General features: G+C 44.6%; 1 protein-coding gene across 1 annotated transcript in view; it reads left to right on the forward strand.

Annotated features, from left to right (window-relative positions):
* LOC127658855 (thrombospondin type-1 domain-containing protein 7B-like) overlaps window positions 1-25,758 on the forward strand; it is a 367,438-nt gene that overhangs the window by 335,627 nt on the left and 6,053 nt on the right. The window contains exons 23-28 of the mRNA XM_052148387.1: window positions 1,460-1,605; window positions 3,062-3,236; window positions 10,465-10,638; window positions 11,215-11,310; window positions 18,941-19,023; window positions 19,687-19,879. Of these exons, the coding sequence (XP_052004347.1) occupies window positions 1,460-1,605; window positions 3,062-3,236; window positions 10,465-10,638; window positions 11,215-11,310; window positions 18,941-19,023; window positions 19,687-19,879 (867 nt within the window). The remainder of the gene's footprint in view (window positions 1-1,459; window positions 1,606-3,061; window positions 3,237-10,464; window positions 10,639-11,214; window positions 11,311-18,940; window positions 19,024-19,686; window positions 19,880-25,758) is intronic.

The raw sequence follows: 25,758 nt of genomic DNA on the forward strand, positions 1-25,758 counted from the left end.
ATGTCAGACATCTGAGCGTCGGCCTCAGCCTGGGCCTGCTGGCCCGGCGGCAGTCCAGGGGAGTCCTCGGCATCAGACATCACACTCTCCGATGCAGCGGCGAGCTCATCTGCTTCGTGCTCGGGAGTATAGACAGCCGGGCCGTGAGGCGAAGCCGCTATCGCCGCGTGAAGCGACGGGACCAGCGAGCGTGTCGGGGAACGGGAGGTTCGCGGGGGGCTACCCGGCGAAACTGCACCCTCTGCCGCCCCCAAATGGCCCCCAGCACCAACCGCATCGTCCTAAATCCCGTGGGAAGGAGGAGCAATGCGGGGTGCAGCTGGGGTGGCTTGCTTTCTGTTGAAAGAAAGCTGCGACCGCAACGTGGTCATGGTCATGTTCTCGCAGTGAGAACATGAGCCATCTACAAAACGCCGCCTCGGTGTGATCGCGGCCCAAACACACGAGACAGCGCCTGTGGCCGTCTGAAGCGGAGAGCACTCTACCGCATCCAGGAACAACACAGGGGCGGAAGGGCATCTTGAAAAAGTCGCGTCCTGAAAAGAACGTTCAATGCCGCTGTGTTTTGCTCTTTTAGAGAAATTACTCATTTAATACTAATTTACTCTTTTAATACACAGTCTGTGTGTGTGTGTGTGTGTCTGCGCTGTCGAAGCTCTCAGGGGCAACAATGCATGCCGTGCAATGTGAAGGAGAAAGCCGCTGTTGTGCGCCGTCAAGATCCAACAGCATGCAGATCGTCAGAGGAAACGGGAACGTTTAAAGTGGTGTGTAACTCGCAGCAGACTGCAGACAGACCATCGGCTCTGAAGAAATTTTATGAATGAACTCCCGTATTTGCGCCGCTTAAATACCCGTATGTCCGGGGGCGGGACATACAAATACCGGCTGCCAACTCTCATTGGCCTTTTTTCATAGATCGGAGGTGGATATCGGCGCTCAAGAGAGACCCCTAGTGTCGCTTCTCCGACACAACGTGGAGAGAGCGACAGAAGGGGAAGGAGTGTTTTTCAGAATTCACAGCATTCTAATTTTTGTAATTTCTATCTTTTTCTAGCTTCACCAAAATAGTAAACTGATAAGTTTCAAAATAGTAGCCCATACAACTTGTGCACTTTATACAAACTCTTCTGAAGCCATACAATTACCTTCTGGGAGAAACATACTGAAAGTTAAGTTGTTATTCACTGAAAATCTTCCTGTCTGCTGTAGCCAAATCTTCCTTGGTCATCTAGCTTCACCAAAAATACAAGCCCGGGCCAGCATGGAGCAAAAATGTGTGTTTCTATTTATTCATGCATTGTACAGTTGATACATTTTTAGCTGTACAACGTTTGAATAATGCACTGCATTGTTCCTAGCTGCCAATGAACAAAATGCAGCCTTGCTCTATTTTAAGCCCGGTCCTTTTTTGTATTATACAGTCAAATAAGTCTCTAAATGTGCATTTCTGTTGCAGGTGTGATGACCCGTTCTCGCAGTGTGCTACAGCAAGCTCACGAGGAGGGCCGCCCATGCGCCTCCCAGCTTTTCCAGACCAAACCCTGTCCCATCAGCCCCTGCTACACATGGCTTCTGAGCGGCTGGTCTCCATGCAGAGTTGAGGTAGATTCTGTGCAGCAAAATTGGATCTGCATGTATTCTGTGCTTGGTGCATACTGCATATCACCAAACCTGAGGGCAATCAATTCATGTTTTTATATGACCAAGTGGTGTTGAGACCAGCTGCTCTGCATGACTGTCTGATACTGGCAAAACATTGGAGTTCTTTAATTGAATTTTGTGGAAATTGCAAGCGCACATGCAGAGTTTTTGAGAGAGAGGGGGACTTTGTGTCATTGAGACGTGAGGTAACTGCTGATTAAAATCATGCTGGGATTCATACTCTTATCATTAGACTAGAACAGTGGCAGAGTTCATATTTTCATCATCTTTCTTCTGCTTTTCTCTTCTCTCTGGTTTTTCTAGAAGAAAGATTTTAATTGTATGTCTCTGGGTTTCACATGTTTCCCTGGAGACGTGCTTGCCAAGATCAAATGCTGTCCTCCTTACAATATGAACAAAAGAAATGTTGCATACTTTTAATGTGCATTTATATGCTTTCTTTGGTGCATGGTGTCATGGACACTTTCGTATTCAGAATTGTTATTAAAAATTAGAAACATCTCTTACAAATATTTGCTTTTTTAGTTAGTTCTTATTAGTATTTAATGTAATTTTTTAGACCACCTATCTGAACAAATGTGATTTGTTGCAGATCATGTTTAAACTGAAAACAAAACATAAAAGAGGTTAAATTAAGCATAACAACATTATACTTCATCTTGTGGTTAAACATTGTGTGCACTTCATTGAAAAGTAAATAAAAATGTTGTTAGTAACATCTGTGAAAACAAAGCTACTTTTATACCAAGAAGGTCTACAATAACCTATAATACCTGAATACTTCCCATTCAATCTCAATGGCAGTTACCTGGCTGGCGCATGCCTCCCTGAACGTCCACTATCTTCCTATGCATATTTTCCTCTTTGTTCATGGGCTCTTATTTTCTAAAATATTTATCATGTCACTAATCACTCTGTGGCCACAGGAAAATTACATTATTATGCAGAATTGCTGATGACAGCACAAGAAAGTGTACAATCCCAAATCCTTCACTAGTAACTATCCTAGGGTTGACATCACAGGCAGTAGACAGGGAAAATATCCATTTCACACTTTAAAGATCCCTCCAAATAAATTGCGAACTGGTACAGCATTTATTGCAATATGAAATGTTTGTGATTTTATATGCAAAAAAAGTCCTGAATGGTCGTCAATGAAAACAATTGGCAGCATAATGTAGTTATTTACCAGCAGGGTCTAACTTTCAGAAGATAACCAGCCAAACCCTGATCACTTCAGAAACTTTGGAAGTGTAACCAGGTCAAGATCATCTGAAATATCGTAGTATGTTTCATCACAAAATGTCGCACAACCAGGGATAGATGTCACTAATTACTGTAATAATGCTCACAGCTCTTTAAGATTAATGAGCACGCACTGTGTGGTTTTGTGCAGGGGGCAGAATGTGGAGAGGGCACAAGGGAGAGGAACCTGACATGTGTGGTGCACTGGGCAGACTGGACAGACAGCCCCCACCTATCTAAAACAGTAGAGGATGAGAAGTGTGGAGACCGTCTGAGAAAGGAAAGTAAGCAGGAACTGCAGCAGCCATGTTTCGTCCCCTGTCCAGGTAAAATTTAACTGATAAATGTTCAAAGTTCTCGCCTATTTGTGTTTAAATGTTTTGTGCACTGAATGTGATTTAAGTTGAATTTGTTTGAATTTGTCCTTGCTGGCCCTGGAACAACATTTCTATCAACCAGGCATTGCCCTATCATGGTTAAGAGTTAGAGGCTATTCAGACTAAACATGTTGCACTAAAAAAAAAGCTAGTTGGAGCACAATGAATGGAAAGAAACACAAGATGCATTTTTAAAAGTTAAAATTATTTTAATTTGGGGCACTAGTAAGTATTGTGTTTTGCTGAGTTCCTCTCCATTTTTCAAATTATTCGTCATTATTTTAATTTCTTGTTTTTTTTCACCAGCATTATTTTATTATATTCTTTTATAAAGAGCTGTATAATGACTAAGCCAAAAGCTGAAAGGGCAAAGAATTTTGATAAATCATTGAATGAGTCCCCTGCTCAGTCGCTGTCGGAGAGGGCAGAACCAGCCTCGGTGTCGAGTGGCGAGGCTAATGCGGAATCTGCTAGTATTATTTTGGCAATACAGAAATTATGAGTAAAATGATGACTGATCGATTTGATCTCCTTGAAGCATCTTTGGCATCCACTCAAGCATCTTTAGTGAGCCTCGGAGTTAGAATTGGGGAGGTGGAAAATGCTACTGCTGATTATGATCACCGCCTTTCACTTGTCGAGCAGAAGTGTGCAAAAGTCTCCGGGAAGTTGGTGTGAGGCAAGATTGCGCGTCACCCATGGTACTACTGACAAGGTGTTTTCCTCGCCCGAGGAGGTGGAAGCCTTCATTGGGAAATTAATTTACATGTATGCAGGCATGGCATGCTTTGCTATGTGACTTTTATTCAGCAGTCGCTTAGACTGGGACATTTATATGACCGTTTTTTCTTTGTTCAAAAGTATTTGTTCATTTGATTGGAGAGGGATCTATAGGGCTTTTTTATTTTTTTGAGTTGTAGTTTCGCTGTTCCAATGGTCCGGCAACCCCTCAGTGATTTTCTGGGATGTGTGTTCTCACTTTGTTTGGGAGAGTGGGACAGGGGTAGGGGGGGTGATGTTCTTGAATAAATTTTTTCTTAAGTGTTTTAAAAGGGTGGTGTGCATGTATATTGTTTATTTTAAACTTTTGTATGAATCCTATTTTACCTTCAAGGGGCAGTAGCATTACTTTTACCAGCTGGAATGTACGTGGTCTGGGTCATGTGCTTAAGTGAGTTAAAATATTTTCACATTTGAAATCTCTGTCTGCTGATGTTATGTACTTGCAGGTGACCCATATTAGGCCCACGAGAGAGAAGATGCTCAAATGCAGCTGGGTTGGCCATATATTTCAGTCCACATTCTAGAGGCTAGAGGAGTTGCAATCTTAATTCGTAAAACAATACTTTTTAGACATGTCTACACTCTGAGCGATCCAAATATATCCTTGATAAATCCTGGTAACTGGTTACATTTACTCATTTCATGTTACACTTCGTAATGTATATGGACCAAATATTGATGCCGTTTCTTTCTAAAATATTTAACTTATTGTCTGATTTTACTGATTCACATGTGATTGTAGGTGGTGATTTTAATTGTGTGTTTGATAATTTTTTGGACCTTCTGTTTCCATAGTTTTAAATAACCTAATGTCTTCTATGAACCTGGTTGATATATGATGACTGATACATCCCACAGCTAGAGATTATTCTTTTTTTCACAAAGGCACAAGTCTTTCTCTAGAATAGATTATTTTTTACTTGACTCTAAACTGATATCAAATGTGACCGCTTCAAATTATCACAACATCTTAATTTCTGATCACTCTCCGACTTCAATGGTTCTTGATCTTGGCCATAAGATTAAACCGCATTGTTGGCATTTTCACTCTTCTCTACTTTCAAATGCATTATTTTGCCAAATTATATCTGAAAAGATTTAGGAATTTCTAGAGATCAATGATAATTCTGAAGTCACAGACTCCACTTTGTGGGAATCTTTTAAGGCTATGACCAGGGGACATATTATCTCTTTTGAGTGTTCGGCCAGAAGAGACAGATGTAGATGCCTTTTAGAAATCAAAGGGGAATTATCTCAGTTGGAACCCTCTTATAGAACCTCCTCTAGCCCTTCTACCTTACAGAATATTCTTAAAGTATGAATAGAATACTATTTTATCTGGACAGGTGTGGGATCAATTGTTGAGGATAAGACAAAAACATTTTGAGTTAGGGGATAAACCTCATAAATTGCTAGATTGACAACTGAGGGGCTTACAAGAAAATAAAGACATACACAAAATTAAATCAAAATCTGGGGATATGATTGTGGATCCTTAGGGTATAACTTATCGCTTTAGAGAATATTATGAACAATTATATAAATCAAGAGCAAGAGGGGACATTTTTAATTGGTTTGGGCCTTTGAATCTTCCTAATCTGAGTGATGATGCTTGTGAGGCTTTAAACTCTGACATTACTATTCCAGAGATTGTTGATTGTTGCTATAAAATCCTTTTCATAACAAGGCGGCAGGGCCAGATGGTTTTGGTATTGAATTATATAAAAAGTATTGTGGGAAGCTGGCTCCCCTCTTGCTGAGGATGTTCACTCATTCTCTTGAAACACAAAAATTCCCCGACACATTATACAATGCTAATATCTAACTAATTCTGAAATAGGGTAAGGATGAGACTAAGCCTTCATCTTATCAGCCTATCGCACTACTGAACAGTGACATTAAAATATTTATGAAATTATTAGCTAATAGATTAAATAAATACATTTCATCCATTATACATATGGATCAAACTGGTTTTGTTCCCAATAGATTTTCATTTTTCAATGTTAGAAGATTAATGAATATAATGTACCATAAGTTCAAGAAATGCTCTAAAGTTTCTGCTCTGTGTTTAGACGCAGAGAAAGCGTTTGATCAGCTGGAATGGCCATATTTTTGTTGGTGGCGTACTGGGCTAAAGCACTAATCTGTTAAGCAGAAGGTTGTCAGTTCGATCCCCACAGCCACCACCATTGTGTCCTTGAGCAAGGCACTTAACTCCAGGTTGCTCCAGGTTGGATTTTCCCTATAATAAGTGCACTGTAAGTTTCTGGATAAAAGTGTCTGCCAAATGCATAAATGTAAATGTATTTGGTGAAAGTTTTGGAGGAATGTGGGTGTGGGTTGTGTCATACATTACAACATTATATGCCCACCCAACCTCTTCCGTATTCACAAATAAAAAAAAAGAAAAGTCAAAGTAATTTTTATTACATCGTGGGACACCTCAAGGATGTCCCCTCGATCCATTTATCGAGCCTGTAAATTTGGGAAATGTAGATCATTACATTTCCCTATATGCAGATGATGTAGTACTTCTTTTTTTAATCCTGAAAGGTCCGTCCCTTTACTGTTAGATCTTAAAAAATATTTTGGTACAGTCTCTGGATGTACAATTAATTGGCAGGAGAGTGAATTCATGTTTTTAGGTGCCGATCTTGATAATGAATTTCTGCATAATCTCCCTTTCAAAATTACAGATAGATTTAAGTATCTTGGAATTGTTTTGCCCAAAAACCCCAAATTAATTTGGAGGATCTGAAGTTAGACATTAGCAAATGGAGGACTCTACTTCTTTCTACGATATGCCGTATAAATGCTGTTAAAATGATCTCTCTGCCTACATTTTTATATCTTTTTTAAAATGTATCAATTTTGTTGACAAAGGCTTTTTTCAAAACATTAGATTCAATAATCCTGCCTTTTATCTGGGGCTTTGAAGCTCACAGAATATCAAAAATAAATTTGCAGAAACCAAGAGATAAAGGGCTACCTTGTTTTTTACATTACTACTGGGCAGCGAATGCGAGGGCCCTTGTTTATTGGCAGGAGGATTATAAAATGGAAATCTCAACTGATATTCACCCCTGTGTTGCCATTGAAAAAAATGGCGTTAAAAACAGTTCGCTTTCAGCACTTCTTTTTTCAGCTCCAGGACTGCCTGCATCTGTTAAGGTGGATAATTTTATTGTTTAAAACTACTTGAAATATGGCACCAAATTAAAAAGGGTTGCAGATTACCTAGTACTGCTATTTTTGCAGCAGTATATCGCAATCATGCATTTCCCCCTTCTCTCTCAGATGTGAAATTTAATATCTGGAGACTGATTGGTATAGTCACCTTGAAGGATTTATATGTTAACAAATATTTTGCCTCTTTTTCTCAGTTAAAAGAGAAGTTATCTCTCCCCACAACACACTTCTGTTGATATTTACACATTTGAAATTATATACGTCACGCAGTGCCTAATTTTGAGTCTTTATCAGAGGAAAGAAGGATTTATAGGCTATTGTTGGGCTTGCCTGATTCCAAACATTTGATTTCAGTATTTTTAAATGTATATTCTGAAGAAGTGACATATTCTACGCATTCTTTGAAAAATGCTTGGGAGGAGGAATTGGGCATGCAGATTGGAGATGAGGTGTGGGAGGATAGTTTTAGCAGGATTCGATCTTGCTCTATTAATTCTAGGCATCAGTTAATTCAATTCAAGGTGATGCAAAGACTGCACTATTCAAAATCTAAATTACATTGAATTTTTACTACCATTTCTCCCATATGTGACTGGTGTAAATCTGCAGAGGGCTCTGACCCATCTCTTTTGGACATGCCTTAAACTTTATGGTTTTTGGTGTGACATATTTAAGTGGTTTTCTGATATGTGTGGTTGTGTGTTTAATCCTGATCCAGAGATTGCATTATTTGGATACTCTGCTTCTCTATTAGACAATAATGTCTCTGTACAAAGCACCCTTATTTATGGGATGATTATCACTAAGAGTATTATTCTAAGACTTTGGAAGTCGGATACTGTTCCTCAGTTTAAGACCTGGTTGACTCATCTTACTGGAATATTGCACATGGAGAGAGTCCGGTATGGAGTTATGGGTAACCTTGTTACATTTTACAATATATGGCAACCATTTCTGGATCATCTTACCCAATCTAATGCTGACTCTGACCAGCAAGGTAGCACATAGAATGCGGCCTGCCCTCTATTGAGTGCTTGTTTTGAGGTGTGCTTCATCATTAAAACTGCCTACATGCCCTGGTTGTTTTCTTATTTTTTTATTATTATTATTACTAATTTATTTGTATATTCTTTATATTATTTTTTGTATTTTGTTTTGCTTTGTGTTTGTTGTATAATGTAAAATTCTAATAAAAATACTTTTTTACATTTTTAATTTGACACTGTTCACATCTTGTTTGGTGTGAACGGCCCCTTAGAACGTTTCTAGATCAACATTCCTATCTACAAATCAGATTTTAGGGATTTATGCAGCATCAAACAGTGCTGCAATTCCATTGACTTCCATGTGGATGGCACTTCACTAGAGTGCAGAGGGACAAGGGTTTTCAAAAGTGAAGCTCCGTCATACAATCAAAAGTTCTGAACAACTGGCTGCAACTGATGTAGGCATCCAATAAAATGTCTTGTTGTACTTTTTTCCTGCTTTATTGCACACTTACATAACGCTTTTCATGCCCTTAAAATGAGTCATACACATTTAATTGCTCTGTCAGAGCTTTCTGTAGATTGTACGCATCATTAGGCTTAGGAATGGGATTGAAAACATTATTTTCAACCAATTATTCATTTCCTCTGATTCATAGGTTGTTTATATTAGGGAGAGGGTAAGGATCATGTTTTTTTATACAGGAATGTTGTTCCAAGACCAGCAAAAGGTTTTCTACTTGTCAAAATCACAAGTGCTGTATTATTGGTTGATTGGAATGTTGTTCCAAAAACACTGAATGATGTTGATCCAGGATCATGTACTACTACTACTCACGTTGTGCTCACTATCACAGTGGAACTGACCCAGGAATTAATATCTGTCATGTTAAGGGAAACATAAACAAAACTGTGTTGGTTTGCCTCACTTTCTTACCTGTGAATACACTTCACCCTGAGGCTTTGGTTGACCTGTGTTAGCTCTACTTCTGCATTTCTCTTCAAAGTTGAAAAAATGAACCGCATATTTTCAGTGAAGAACAGATGCTGCGTGGAAACTGGAGGAGAGGGGAAAGATGTAAGATGACAGAGAGTGAACGCGAGAAAAGTAGAGACTAAGACGAGAGAGTCTAAAGGAGAAAGCAAGTTGGAGAGTGTGGCATATGGTGTGCGATGCTGTAATATATGTTTCTGCAGCTCTACAGAGGGATGGAAATAGACTGGCTTAATAAAGATGATGGATAATAAGATGCCTGGGTGCACAGATTGTCTCTAATAGCCAGCCTGTGCTGCAGAATCAAAAGGACGTTGTGGCTGAAGAGCTGGCGCTAGTGTGCACAGGTGGGGGGACTGTCATTGTGAAATGGCCCCTGCACTGGGGGGATTAGGAGGGACAATGATGTTTGACCTTCAGCTAAGGAAGTGCTAAATGTATCTGAAGAGTTGCATAATGCATTCGATACCACGACAGGGGGATAAGATCAATCTTTGTAGGCTACACAAGTAGCTTGTTCCTGATTGCTAGACTGTTGTAACATCCTGCTGGAATCTCTTCATTAGCTCATTGCGGGAGTGCTGGTTGTGTAACTTTAAAGTATAAGTGAGGACGAACCTTTGGGGTGAGCGAAACAATGACATATTTGATGATTGTACTAGACACAAAGCCTGCCTGGGTGAATCCCATTTTGCATACTATCCATACTAAGTAGTATGCCCAAAGAATGTGAAATTGTTGTTTTAGGCTCCGTGAATAACAGCAAATGCCAGGGAAACAGCCCACCCTTTTGTGCCAATCTGAAAAATTAGCCAAACAAAATTTTTCTCTGCCTGTCAATCATTTTGTGTGGTTGAAGGGATACAGCTGGTCTAATTTAGTGGTGGATTCTGTCTAGCAGAGTTAAAATCACTTACATTACCTTTAGATAAATAAAATGGATTGTAGGGTAATGATTTAGCAAGAAGCAATTTCTACAATGGTATCAATACACTGTTTAATCATGGTAGTATGTCCCAAGACTGTTGTACTGACTTACTATATACATCCCAAAGTTTATGCTGTTCATATTTAGTTCATGTAGACGTATGTATAGCATTCATGCCTTGCCCATGCTAACTTGCAGTTACATTTCTGTGCTACAGTTGACAAGTATTAAGTTATCATGGTATTGATTTCAATCATAGAACTTAAGTCATGATTTGTGATTTGCCATCTACAGGAGACTGTCACCTTACAGAATGGTCATTGTGGAGTTCTTGTCAGCTGACGTGTTTGGAAGGGCGAAGTTTTGAGACGGTAGGACGTCAGGCACGCTCACGAGCCGTGGTCATTCAAGTGCTAGAAAATCAAGACAGCTGCCCTCACCAGGTCTTTGAGACACGTCTATGCAAAGGTACAAGCGGTGACGTAATCAGCATAGATGAACTGATTTATTTATAGAGTGGCCGCAAAATGTTTTTGGCCGCAAAATGTCAGAATTTATAGTGTTAGATAACATATCAAACCAATTAAGATTGCAGGTTGATTAAAAGTTGATGAAAGTTTATCATGTTCTGCAATTGCGGTTAATAAATAATAAACAAACCAAAGGTTTGATAATTTGCAGTTTAGACCTAAAAATGACACTTAAATGTCTGAATGTCACTGTATTAAATATCAAGCCAAGTGTCCAATAAAAAAAATCTAAATAAATGAAGTGTCTTAATTTTGATCAATATATATATTGTTTTATAATTTCAAGCCTAACAGCATTCTTTATTTGAAATGTGTTTGTGTGATCTTTCTTTATAACAAATGGCACTTCTTTTAATATTTAGTTGCTTATAATTCAACATGCATACATCATAAGTGAAGCTAGAGGGTCCTAATACTTTTGGGACCGCTGTATATTATGAGTTTGGCTATGTTATCACACTTGACTGCCCAGTGCACACCTAACTAGTCTTTCTCTGACTCTATGGTGCCACAGGAGGGAAATGTCACAGTTACGAGTGGAGGACCAGTGCCTGGAATGACAACGAAAGATCAGTGTGGTGTCAGCGTTCTGATGGGATCAATGTGACAGGTACCAGAGAGCTTACATTGAAGAAAGAGAGAATTATGAATATTGTCCCTGGACTTTCAAATATAATGCTAATTGACTATAATTTCCTGTTGTATCTCAGAAATCACAAATATTCTCCATTTAATACACTGAAAAACCTAATAAGTTGACTTTACACCGTAAATGTATTAAACTCATTTCCTCAGTGGAGTTGAGTAATGGTGTCTTCAAAACGTTTGGTTATGTATGTAACCTCCGTTCCCCGAGGGAGGGAACGACACGTTGTGTCGGAGAAGCGACACTAGGGGTCTCTCTTGAGCGCCGATATCCACCTCTGATCTATGAAAAAAGGCCATTGAGAGTTGGCAGCCAGTATTTGCATGTCCGGCCCCCGGACATACGGGTATTTAAGCGGCGCAAATACGGGAGTTCATTCAGGATTTTTCTGAGGAGCCGGAAATGGTCCGGCCACAACAGTGGCTCGGTTCAGCGACATGGCGGAGGAAAGACACAACGTGTCATTCCCTCCCTCGGGGAACGGAGGTTACATACGTAACCAAACGTTCCCCTTCTGTCGCTCTCTCCACGTTGTGTCGGAGAAGCGATACTAGGGGACCCATTCCAATCTTGCCATGCGCTGAACCGTGTACGTGAACCGCCGATACAGAGGCGGGCAGGGATTTCATCCAGTGCCGCGCATTGTCTGTACCTGGCTGCACGTACCCTTCCCCAATGCCCCATAAGAACATTGAGATCCTTCTAGTTACCCTGGGAGGGGAACAAGGCGATGTTTGCCAACATGGGAACGGGCCAGCCTGGCTGGGCCTCTTTTCTCTCTATGTTTCTCACATAGAGCAATCACGGCCGGGGCCCTTACACGCATATAGGGAAGGGGGTCTTACCCAGACCCTGCGGAGACCACACCTGCCCTTTTTCTTGGGGAGGAAAAGTGGTTGACACGACACACAGCCGTCTTAGGGCTCGTGTGGAAAGTATGGTGCGGTGGTAGATCCAGCCTCGAAAGGGGGGAGTTGCTACAGCACGGCAACCGGGGCAGCTGTAACTGCCTAAGGGAGACACGGGGGTCCGCTTGTAAGGGGACAGAACTGTGGAATTACACACAGGGGGAGTCCGAGCAGGAGGCCTTACCTGTGGAGCACCTATACCAGTACAGGGTAGCCATCAGGGTACCCGCAGTGGCTTGGGTCGGCGAGTTCCTCCGCTGAACCGCGGACCCGGAGGGCTGGGGAGGAATCGACCAGGGTCCCGACTCGGAGTGGGGCGCCCTGGGAAAAGGCGCACTACTTTACCTTGACATCAGGAAAAGGGTGCTGGGCGCAAGTGATCCACCCGGCCAGTCGGTCTATGTGTTACCGAGTTCTACGGGCTCGGACCTGAGAAAACACGAGACGCAACCGACTCGACGCGGAGGTTGTAAAACCTCGCGAAGGTGTTGGGTGTTGCTCAACCCGCGGCTCTACAGATGTCTGCTAGGGAGGTGCCCTTGGCCAGTGCCCACGAGGATGCAACACCCCTTGTTGAGTGAGCTCGGACCCGCAAGGGTAGGGGCACGGCCTGGGTGTGATAAGCCAGTGTGATGGCGTCGACAACCCAGTGGGCGAGCCTCTGTTTGGAGACGGCATTCCCTTTCTGCCATCCCCCAAAGCAGACAAAGAGCTGCTCAGAGCATCTGGTGCTCTGTGTGCGGTCCAGGTAAATGCGCAGGGCGCGCACTGGACATAGCAACGAAAGGGCTGGGTCTGCCTCCTCCCGGGGCAGCGCTTGCAGGTTCACTACCTGATCTCGGAAGGGTGTGATAGGAACCTTGGGCACATAGCCCGGTCGCGGTCTTAGGATCACAGACGTATCTGCCGGACCGAACTCCAGGCAAGTGTCGCTGACAGAGAACGCTTGCAGGAACCCCGACCCTTTTGATAGAGGCAAGTGCGATCAGCAGGGCCGTCTTAAGAGAGAGGGCCCTGAGTCCAATTGATTAAAGCGGCTCGAAGGGAGGTCTCTGGAGTCCTGCCAAGACTACCGAGAGATCCCAGGAGGGAACTAGGCCTGGCCGGGAGGGATTGAACCTCCGGGCGCCTCTCAGAAACCTGAGGATCAGGTCGTGCTTACCCAAAGACTTGCCATCTACAGGATCGTGGTGGGCGGCAATGGCGGCAACATACACCTTGAGGGTGGACGTGGACAGCCTCCTGTCCAGCCTCTCCTGTAGGAACAGGAGCACTGACCCGATCGCGCATCTCTGCGGGTCTTCAGTTCGGGAAGAACACCAATCTGCGAACAAATGCCACTTTAGGGCGTAAAGGTGCCTGGTAGAGGGGGCTCTGGCTTGGTTGATTGTATTCACAACGGTCGCCGGTAAGCCGGCTAGCTCTTCCGCATCCCGTCCAGGGACCAGGCGTGGAGGTTCCAGAGGTCTGGGCGCGGGTGCCAGAGCGTGCCCGTCCCTGAGAGAGGAGGTCCTTTCTCAGGGGAATTCGCCAGGGAGGAGCTGTCGCGAGAAGCCTGAGTTCCGAGAACCAAGTCCGAGTGGGCCAGTAGGGGGCCACTAACGTGACTTGCTCCTCGTCCTCCCTGACCTTGTACAGCACCGGTGCAAGAAGGCTCACTGGGGGAAATGCGTACTTGCGCAGCCCCGAGGGCCAGCTGTGTGCCAGCGCGTCTGTCCCGAGGGGAGCCTATGTTAGGGCATACCAGAGCGGGCAGTGGGAGGTTTCCTGGGAGGCAAACAGGTCTACCTGGGCCTTGCCAAACCGTTCCCAAATCAGCTGGACCGACTGGGGGTGAAGCCTCCACTCCCCACCGGGCAGGCGTTGTTGTGATAGCGCGTCTGCTACGACGTTGAGCTTGCCGGGGATGTGAGTGGCACGCAGCGACTTGAGTCGCTGCCGGCTCCATAGGAGGAGACGGCGGGCGAGTTGTGACATGTGGCGGGAGCGTACGCCGCCATGGCGATTTATGTACGCCACCACCATGGTGCTGTCCGATCTCACGAGGACATGTTTGTCCCGAACTAACAGGAGGAACTTCCTGAGAGAAAGAAGGACGCTGCTGCGTGCCCGCTGCAACCGCCGCGGAGGACGCCATATGCCCCAGGAGCCTCTGGAAAAGTTTTAGAGGGACCACTGTGCCTGGCTTGAAGGAAGCGAGGCAGTCCAGCACCGACTGATCACGCTCGCTCGTGAGACATGCTGTCATTGAGACTGAGTCTAACTCCAACCCGAGAAAAGAGATGCTCTGAACCGGAGTGAGCTTGCTCTTTTCCCAGTTGACCTGAAGCCCCAAGCGGCTGAGGTGCCGGAGCACCTGGTCTTTGTGTGTGCATAGTAACTCTCGAGAGTGTGCTAGGATGAGCCAGTCGTCGAGGTAGTTGAGAATGCGGATGCCAGCTACTCGTAGCGGGGCAAGGGCCGCCTTTGCGATCTTCGTTAAGACGCGAGGGGACAGAGACAGGCCGAAGGGGAGGACTTTGTACTGAAACGCCTGGCCGTTGAACGCGAACCGTAAGGTTCGTGTGGAAGTACGTGGAAGTACGTGTCCTTCAGGTCTACCGCTGCGAACCAATCTAGATGCTGAACACCAGCTAGAATATTTCTCTGCGTGAGCATTTTGAACGGGAGTTTTAACAAGGCCCGATTGAAAACTCGCAGGTCCAGGATTGGTCGTAAGCCGCCGCCTTTCTTGGGTACAATGAAGTAAGGGCTGTAGAAACCCTTCCTCATTTCGGTTGGAGAGACGGGCTATACCGCGCCCTTGGCTAACAGGGTCGCGATTTCCGTGCGCAGGGAACTGGCATGCTCGCCGTGTACTGCGGAAAAGCAGACGCCCCTGAAGGGGGGCGGGAGCCTGGCAAACAGAATTGCGTAACCGAGTCGAATGGTCCGTTGCAGCCAGCGTGACGCGTTGGGAAGCGGAAACCACGCTTCCCAGCTCTGCGCTAGGGGCACCAAAGGGACGAGTATTTTGGACGTACCCGGCGGGGCCTCGCAGCGGGGCGGAACAGGTAATGCAGCATCGGGCGGCTTCGTTGCGGCCTGAGGCTGAGGTGCCGAGAATAGACTCGAAGCACTTACCTTGCTCCGCGCGCCCGGCAGGGGGCAGGTTCGTGACTGAGGAGGAGGTCTGATGTCGGCGTCCTCTGGACTCGTCTGAACCGGCCGGCCGGGGAACAGTCGTGGGCAGGCGGAAGGCGGGATTGCCCCGTCCGGTGTACCGGGACTGTCGTAATCTGAAAGCAGATTGCCGTGAGAACAGCATTTGCGGGCCAGGTGACCCAGAGGCAAAGGAAATAGCTCTTTTATTGAGAATGTGGGTACCACAGCCCCCGTCAGGGGGTGTGGTAAATGAAAAAACAAAGGATTCTCCTCCCGGCCCTCCACCGGGGGACGGAGCGGTCTTACCACCTCCGGAGCTAACGTATTAGGCTTTGGGTTGGCTGTTTCAGGAATGCTTGGGAGCCTTCCGGGTCCTAGAGGGGGTTCATGAGACAGGGGGCATGCGCCGCCTGCGGGGTGCTCGACGCTGGGGCTGAGAGCTGGGCCCGGGTTGAGGCGGAGCAGGAGCTGGTTTCTTCGCCACAAGGGGACGCCCTCGGCGAGCAGACGGGGCAGGGCCCGTAGCGGCAGGTGTGCGGCGGGGCATGATGTGAGATATGGCCTCCGTCTGCTTCTTCACCGCGGAGAACTGTTGGGTGAAGTCCTCGACGGTGTCGCCGAAAAGGCCAATCTGGGAGACAGGTGCGTCCAGGAAGCGGTTCTTGTCTGCCTCACGCATCTCGACCAGGTTGAGCCAGAGATGGCGTTCCTGGACCACTAGGGTGGCCACCGCCTGTCCGAGTGCCTGCGCTGTGGCCTTTGTCGCTCTCAGGGCGAGGTCGGTCGCTGAGCGCAGTTCCTGCAGCACATCAGGATCAGGTCCACCCCCGTGCATGTTTCAGAGTCCCCAGGAACCAGTCATCCAACCGTGAAGGCTGTGGGGAGGATGGAGGGTTCCAATCCAACCCCACGCTCACGGCGGCCCGGGAAAGCTTGTCAGACATCTGAGCGTCGGCCTCAGCCTGGACCTGCTGGCTCGAAGGCGGCAGTCCAGGGGAGTCCTCGGCATCAGACATCACACTCTCCGATGCAGCGGCGAGCTCATCTGCTTCGGGCTCGGGAGGATAGACAGCCAGGCCGTGAGGCGAGCCGCTATCGCCGCGAGCGTGTCGGGGAACGGGAGGTTCGCGGGGGGCTACCCGGAGAAACTGCACCCACTGCCGCCCCCAAATCGCCCCCAGCGCCAACCGCATCGTCCTCAATCCCGTGGGAAGAAGGAGCAATGCGGGGTGCAGCTGGGGTGGCTTGCTTTCTGTTGAAAGCAAGCCGCGACCGCAACGTGGTCATGGTCATGTTCTCGCAGTGAGAACATGAACCATCCACAAACGCCGCCTCGGTGTGATCGCGGCCCAAACACACGAGACAGCGCCTGTGGCCGTCTGAAGCGGAGAGGCTTCTACCGCATCCAGGAACAACACAGGGGCGGAAGGGCATCTTGAAAAAGACTTTCAACGCCGCTGTGTTTTGCTCTTTTAGAGAAATTCACTCTTTTAAGGGAAATAACTCTTTTAATACACAGTATGTGTGTGTGTCTGCGCTGTCGAAGTGCTCAGGGGCAACAATGCACGCCGTGCAAAGTAGGAGAAAGCCGCTGTTGTGCGCCGTCAAATCCAACAGCATGCAGATTGTCAGAGGAAACAGGAACGTAATAGTGGTGTGTAAACTCGCAGCAAACTGCAGACAGACCATCGGCTCCGAAGAAATTTTCTGAATGAACTTCCGTATTTGCGCCGCTTAAATACCCGTATGTCCGGGGGCGGGACATGCAAATACTGGCTGCCAACTCTCATTGGCCTTTTTTCATAGATCAGAGGTGGATATCGGCGCTCAAGAGAGACCCCTTGTGTCGCTTCTCCGACACAACGTGGAGAGAGCGACAGAAGGGGAACTTGTATTACTAAGTTATCTTAACTTGTTGATCCTATAAAATGAACTTAAATAGTTAAGTAAGGTAACTAGATGCAAATAGGCTTAAAGGGATAGTAAACTCAAAAATGAAAATTCTGTCATCATTTACTCAACCACATGCCATCCCAGATGTGTTTGACTGACTTTATTCTGCAGAACACAATATTTTCACCAGAATATCTCAGGTCTATTGGTCAATTCAATGCAAGTAAATGGTGGCCAGAACTTTTAAGCCCCAAAAAGCATATAAAGGCAACATACAAGAAATCCATATGACTCCAGTGGGATAATCTGAAGTGATAGGTGTGTGTAGAAAACAGATAAATATTTAAGTCCGTTTTACTATAAATCTCCACCTTTAAGCAGCCTGAACAGTAGGGGTTGATAAGAATGTGGAAGTGAAAGTGGAGATTTAAAATAAAAAATAACTTAAATATTGATCTGTTTCTTACCCACACCTACACGACATGGATTTAACCACTTGAGTCTGGATTACATTTATGCTGCCTTTGTGTGCTTTTTGGAGCTTCAAAGTTCTGATCACCATTCACTTGCTTTGTATGTACCTACAGAGCTGAAATATTCTTGTAAAAATATGTATTAGTGTTCTGCAGAAGAAAGTAAGTCAAACACATCTGGGATGACATGAGTGTGAGTAAACGATGAAAGAATTTCATTTTTGGTTGAACTATTTCTTTAACTCAGATTTGCTTTTTAAATGTTGCTGTTTCTACTTTTACTAATGGTAGCATCACATGAAACAACTATTTGCAACAAAACAACATAATACTACAAAAGAGCTAAAATATATGTGAATTCTTAAAAACTACTAATTAAATTCCCCATAAGTTCCCTTTGACTAAGGAAACATATTGAAATAATTCCCCATGGCCACAATTTTATACATAATCATTTGAGTAATTAACACTTAAAATCATTAGTTTATAGATTTAAAAAAATATATGTTCAAGTAACTGATATTTGTGTTATGAGCCCAAAATTTGACATTCCAATCAATGTTTAATTAAGACTTGATTTTTCTAGTAATGACAACACTATTCTACAGTGTATTGGTATGAGGTATGATTATCAGATAGACAAGAACACATCACCCATCCCTACTGAAAATATTTGTTTTGAATAGATGGTTGACCTTATCTAGGATGGTTTAATGGCAAATTCAACATTTTCCCTATTGTCTCTCCCTCCATTTCAAAGGAAGTCATCAATAAACTAGTGATGAACAATATAAATGTTCTAAAACATTATTTCATTCTGGCGAAATGAATGCACTTTCAAGTTTTCAGTTGTGTTCAGCGAGAGAGAGAGAATGAAGGCTTTTGGGTTGCGCCAAGTGCTGTAAATAACAGAGAAAGGTGATCTTATCTGAGTATGGAATCATTTCGGGCATAATAGCTGTGAGAGGTAATCTCTTCTGCTTGAGAAAATCCTGAGCCCAGGGTATTAGTCTCTGATGTTTTGACATGTAATTTTCCATTCCAAAATTACAGACTTCACTGATTGATCAGAAGCTGTGATCGGTCTTTTAAGCCATTAATCAGGTGTGACAGCACTTTTATCTGGCTATCAATAGGGAAATGGCAATAATTACTTGTGTTGTTTCCTGCTGGAAGGAGGCTGCTTTGCACAGAACCGGCCGACAACTGTGCGTCACTGTCACCCTCCCTGCACCAAACCCTTCTCCCACTGCAAGCAGGTAAACAATGTCAGCCCTCCCGTGTGCAAAGATACCATTCTGAATACTGTATCCATTTTCATGAGCACCACCATGTAAATAAGACTAATTTGAAAAGATTTAACCAGTAACCTATTTTTCAGTGTTATGACCTGTGATTTGTATTTAATAGCTTGCTATTGGTATTAATATGAAGGGAAGCATTTCAGGCATGTGTAAATTTGCATTATTACAGCAAACAGAGAAATAAAATGGACAAAAATGTGAGCAAACTCACAAAATTTAACATTGACTGCCACTTCAATTACATTTTCCATTGCAAAGCAATACTGATAAAAAATGGATATCGAATAGTTTTAAAGGGTTGGATTTTAAAGGCATAATTTACTTACCCTCTTGTTGTTTCAAGCCCATATGTCTTTCATTGTAAAATAAATGAAAAAAGATTGTGATGAAAGTGAATGGTGACTCAGGCAACTTTCTGCCTTTCCTTTTGTGTTTCATGGAAGAAAGTAATAGGGATTAGAACAACAAGGGTGAATAAATGATGAATGAATTTTCATTTGAGTGAACTGTCCCTTTAAGCACAGTATTGGCAATCAAGCAGTAACAGTAGTAAGCAATGTTTTCAATGTGTTTATCGTTAATGTTTATCAGCTTGGCCCTCATACATGTCCCTTTCAGAGTGGTGTGTGTGGGTGCGAGAAGGGTTACACTGAAGTGATGACCACACATGGATTCTTGGATTACTGCACCAAGACCCCTGGTTCAGACAACAAGAAAGCAGATGTGAAGACCAGCTCGGGAAGATTAAAACCAGGCACCACTCAGATCCAGGACTTCTTTGGCGAGTGGTCCCTGCAGCCGCTCGGCCCAGGTATTTGAAATGCATATGAGGATCAGCTGATCTGGGCCAGTCGAGTCTTTAGACCAATGATAGCTTTGAGTTACTGCAGAATCACTGGATGCCTTTTTGTGAGCCCAGATACAGGCTGATGTAGAACTCTGTTTAACGCCTCAGTGTTTATGCCCTTTTGGAGCTATGAGAACAGCTGGATTGGAAAGAGTCTCATAACAGCATGATTTGTATTGCCCATAACTTGACAGACAGTGTTTCTTTATTGCTGGCTGGAGGCCGTTTCTGATTAGAACTGAATTCTGCGGTCTGTGCTACATCAATTGTGTGTGCGCCGTCAGGTTGCAACTATGTGTGGATTTCAGCCTCCAGATGTTTGGGCAAAATGCTGAAGATTATCAGAATTGGTCAGTCATTGCATTCTGTGGTCAAATATTATTAATATAATGACTGCTTTACTGTGTAATTAGTATGTAACTAGATTCAAGGATGGGTGAGGAGGCGGCAGGAAACGGCACAACAGTCAACATAACTTTAATGACATAAATCAACTTAGAGAAACATAGACACACAAACAGCAGCCGTGTGCATCTCTCTTTCTCTTGAACTGGCACCTCCGACTCGTCTTTATCCCCCTCCCAGCTTATATGGACAATTCAGCACCGGGCATGCATCCTTATGGCCCGGCCATGTCCTCCACCTCGTCACACTCCTCCACCACCCGATTTAGGCTGGGGAAATCTCCGGCTTGACATACTCCCCTACCTTCCTGGAGGGGAGTTGTTGCCCTTATGGACATCCTTCTCCCTAAATCTCTGGAGCCCTGGGAGAGGAGAGAGGGACAAAAACTCACTTGCCGGTCCCCAGGCATGCCGTCATCTGGTCCCTGGACATGCTGTTGCCTGGTCCTCAGCCACTCCTCCCCTGGCAGACAGCAGCGAGTCCTCTGAGCTCTGACGAAAGGTAATGGCTCCTCTGCTTCCTTGCAGACGGCAGCGGTTCCTCCGCATCCCGGCGGATGGCAACAGCCAGGACTCCACGACAGCGCATCCCCCTCCTTCCCAGGTTTCGAAAAGGAGGAGGCGGGAATGGGCAGAACAGTCAACATACCTTTAATGTCATAAGTCAACTTAAACATAGTCACACACACAGCGGCCATGTGAATCTCTCTCTATCTCTCTTTCTCTCTCTCTCTCGAACTGGCACATCCGGCTTGTCTTTATCCACCTCCCGGCTGATTAGGACAATTCAGCGCAGGCAATGCCTCCTCCTCATCACATGGTACTTTCTCCAGGCAACCGATATTATATTATACAATTAATTGGCTGATGACGCTTAAGCGACACCCCCTAGGGACCTAGGGGCTCCATAAAGGTGCACGCTTTCATGCCATTGAGTCAGATTTTCTGCAAAAGGCATGAGTCTATGCAACTGCTAGAGAGTATGGCTAACTATGCAGCATCTCATTCTCTTTAGAGAACCAAGGTTACATGCGTAACCGAGACGTTCCATTTGAGAGAACTCGAGCTGCGTATGATCGATGTGGGAATTAATACATTCACGCCATACGAACAGTAGCTGCCAAATGTCTATGCACATGTGGCAAGCATATAGCAGCGCACAAGCGAGCCAAAGTGTCTGAATAAAAAGGAAGTATGTATTTACTCCTGTTCCAACAGAAAGAAACTGGTAAGCAGGAGTCAATCCCTTGTCCACATTCTAAAATCTAACAAATATATACGGAGAGGACCACCTTGCTGCCATGAAAATGTCCTCCAAGGATGCACCTCTTGCCAAAGCCCATGAGGATGCCTTGCTTCTCGTAGAATGGACTTGAATAACTGAAGGCGAAGGTAAACCGTGCGCTTCATAAGCAATAGAAATTGCACCAAGAATCCAATGTGACAGTCTTTGTTGGACACTGAAACGCCTCTTTTGCGGACACCAAAGCACACAAAAAACTGTTCTGACTTACACCACTGGCTAGTACGGTCAACATAAGCTTGCAGTGCCCGAACTGGGCAAAGCATACAGTATGTAACCTTTCATACTCCTCCGACCCAAGTGTGGGAGGAGAGAAAGCCTGAAAATGAATGGTCTGCGAGCTAAACGACTTAGCCAAAGAGGTATTAACACATCCTTTGAATACCCTGCTGAAAATCCATACACAAAGAATTGACCGACAGGGCATGCAATCCACTGACTCTCTTAAATGATACAAATGCCACTAGCAGTGCCGTCTTGAGAGTCAAAAAAATTTATCAGTAACTGTTCAAGGACTCAAACGGAGCAACTGAGAGCCTCTCTAAAACAACAAATAAATCCCATAAAGCAATGCGAAAAGGTCTAAGCCTGCGTACCCCGTGCATAAAGTGACAGACAAGAGAATGTCTACCGACAAACACTCAATTGATAAGCGCATGTTCAGCCGCTATAGCAACAGCATAGATTTTAAGGGTTGCCCCGGCCCCGAAATGCTCCAGCATAAATTCCAGCACTGTACCGATGGGGCAGTGAACTGGATTTTCACTTCACGTTGTACACTAAGAAGCAAAAATATTCCACTTAGAAGTATATAGCCTCCTCATTGATGGAGCTTTAGCATTTAGACTGGTATCAACCACAGCAGGGGATAACATAGCGCCCTGTTGAGGGGCCATACACATAACTTCGACAAGTCCGGCCGGTGGTGCAAAATGCTGCCCTTGCCTGAGACAACATGCTCACTCTGACTGGAGTCGAAAGTCATACTTGAGATGACCAATATGGCGCCACTAACAAACCGATCCTCCCAAACCCTCTGTAGATCTATGAGCATGTGGAAACATGTAAAGATGTGTCAGAGCTGCATCCATGCATTTTGTGAAAGTGTATGGTGCCAGTGCAAGTCTGAACAGAAGGACTTAAAACTGGTATTCTTTGCCCCTGAAAGCAAAACTGTGCTTTAGCACAATCAGAATATAGAAATAAGCATCCTTAAAATCTACTGTCAAAAACCAGTCTCCAGGCCATACTTGTGACGTTATTTGTTTCTGCATCAACATTCTGAATTGACACTTACTTTAGGTGAAATTCAAACATCTCAAATCCAGAATGGGTTGCAATCTGCCATCTTTTTTCGGGGAAAGAAAATAATGGCTGTAAAACTGCATTCACCCTGAGAAGGGGGAATCTCTTCTATTGCTTCTTTTTCGAAAAGAGAGTGAATTTCCCGATTCAAAAACAGGGCTTCCCAAACAGAATCATCTGTCTGAACAACCCCATTGAATACTGGCGGAGCCTGCCTGAATTGAATTACACAACCATGCTCTATTGTTTGAAGTACCCAAATTGAAATGCCCTGCAACTGCTGCCAAGCCCCTAGATGGGCAGACAGAGGAATTAATGCCTGGCTCTCACCTGTAACATGACTAGGGGTGTAACGATTCATCGATCTGGATCGATGCATCGATCCAATAACCAACGATCCAATGTTATCGATACAATGCATAAATATCGATATAGACATTTTTTAAGATGTACCTTTATTTTAAAATTCTCATGTCAGCCACGTCCGTACGCATTTCCGTCAGGTGATGAAGCAACCTTATTACATTAATTTCACCTTATGAGTGCTAAATAGGCTTTTCAAGTGGGACAAGGATGTGCACTGGGTCTTTGAAGCCAAATTGCGCTCTGCTATCCATGTGCGTGCATCAGCCAGGCTTCCCACGAAATGCGAGCTCCAGTGACAGGATCAGTGCGACCACATCAACTGAGCACTCCTTAAAATGCCAGCTCTCATGACAAATGCAGAGCGGCTTACATGTGCGATTAATTCGGGCTTCCATCGATATCTTTGAGCATGCGACCCATTTGAATTTTACATGAGAATTTGCTATTTATTTATAAAAGTACAATGGAGCAGTTCAACCATCATGTGAAACGTCTTGACAACACCATAATTCTGAACAGCACTAATGAGGGAAAGAGAAACACCTGCTGCCCAGTATCAGTTATAAGACTTTACACATCTGCACATCAACACCCTTACATATAGTGTAACATACACTCACCTAAAGGATTATTAGGAACACCTGTTCAATTTCTCATTAATGCAATTATCTAATCAACCAATCACATGGCAGTTGCTTCAATGCATTTAGGGGTGTGGTCCTGGTCAAGACAATCTCCTGAACTCCAAACTGAATGTCAGAATGGGAAAGAAAGGTGATTTAAGCAATTTTGAGCGTGGCATGGTTGTTGGTGCCAGACGGGCCGGTCTGAGTATTTCAGAATCTGCTCAGTTACTGGGATTTTCACACACAACCATTTCTAGGGAATACAAAGAATGGTGTGAAAAGGGAAAAACATCCAGTATGCGGCAGTCCTGTGGGCGAAAATGCCTTGTTGATGCTAGAGGTCAGAGGAGAATGGGCCAACTGATTCAAGCTGATAGAAGAGCAACTTTGCCTGAAATAACCACTCGTTACAACCGAGGTATGCAGCAAAGCATTTGTGAAGCCACAACACGCACAACCTTGAGGCGGATGGGCTACAACAGCAGAAGACCCCACCGGGTACCACTCATCTCCAATACAAATAGGAAAAAGAGGCTACAATTTGCAAGAGCTCACCAAAATTGGACAGTTGAAGACTGGAAAAATGTTGCCTGGTCTGATGAGTCTCGATTTCTGTTGAGACATTCAGATGGTAGCATCAGAATTTGGCGTAAACAGAATGAGAACATGGATCCATCATGCCTTGTTACCACTGTGCAGGCTGGTGGTGGTGGTGTAATGGTGTGGGGGATGTTTTCTTGGCACACGTTAGGCCCCTTAGTGCCAATTGGGTATCGTTTAAATGCCACAGCCTACCTGAGCATTGTTTCTGACCATGTCCATCGCTTTATGGCCACCATTTACCCATCCTCTGATGGCTACTTCCAGCAGGATAATGCACCATGTCACAAAGCTCGAATCATTTCAAATTGGTTTCTTGAACATGACAATGAGTTCAGTGTACTAAAATGGCCCCCACAATCACCAGATCTCAACCCAATAGAGCATCTTTGGGATGTGGTGGAACAGGAGCTTCGTGCCCTGGATGTGCATCCCACAAATCTCCATCAACTGCAAGATGCTATCCTATCAATATGGGCCAACATTTCTAAAGAATGCTTTCAGCACCTTGCTGAATCAATGCCACGTAGAATTAAGGCAGTTCTGAAGGCGAAAGGGGGCCAAACACAGTATTAGTATGGTGTTCCTAATAATCCTTTAGGTGAGTGTATATCAATGTTAATTGTAACAACATTTTTCATTACAACTTTGGAAGTTGTAGCCAAGAAACCTGTCAAGAAATCAATGGCAAACGTATCACAATACTGTCCGAAGGGCAAACAGGAGAGAAATGGATACGTTGTATGGTCCAGTTTCATTCACTAAATGGGGTCTCACCCCTCGTTTCACCACAAGTCCATCAGGCTCGCTTCTGTTGTCCTGCTGGCCGTTTAAAAGGGGCCAGGCCAACATCCAAACACCTACACAGACCTGTGATGGCGGGATTGTACGAGGACACCAAGACCTCTGAAGGGGTGCAAAACTTGTGTCTGGCACCTTATGCGGCTCTTTGGTGGGACGTTGCGAAGATGCCAAGCGTGAGCGCAGTAGGCTTTTCACTCTCTTTGCCAGGAAGCAACTCTGGAATTGCAGCAGTCTGCTTTTTTACAGCACAGAATTTTTCCACCACCAACTGGACTGCATAATTGAACATCCCAGATTGTGACACAGATGCATTCATTTGGAAAGCCTTGTCCTTGTCATGGATATCCGTGAGCGTAAGCCACAGATGGCGTTCTGCCGACACAAGGCCCGTCACATTTCGACCAACATCACAAACAATGTGTTTGGTAGCTCTCA

The sequence above is a fragment of the Xyrauchen texanus genome, chromosome 18 (assembly GCF_025860055.1).
Source record: "Xyrauchen texanus isolate HMW12.3.18 chromosome 18, RBS_HiC_50CHRs, whole genome shotgun sequence".
Taxonomy (NCBI): Eukaryota; Metazoa; Chordata; class Actinopteri; order Cypriniformes; family Catostomidae; genus Xyrauchen; species Xyrauchen texanus.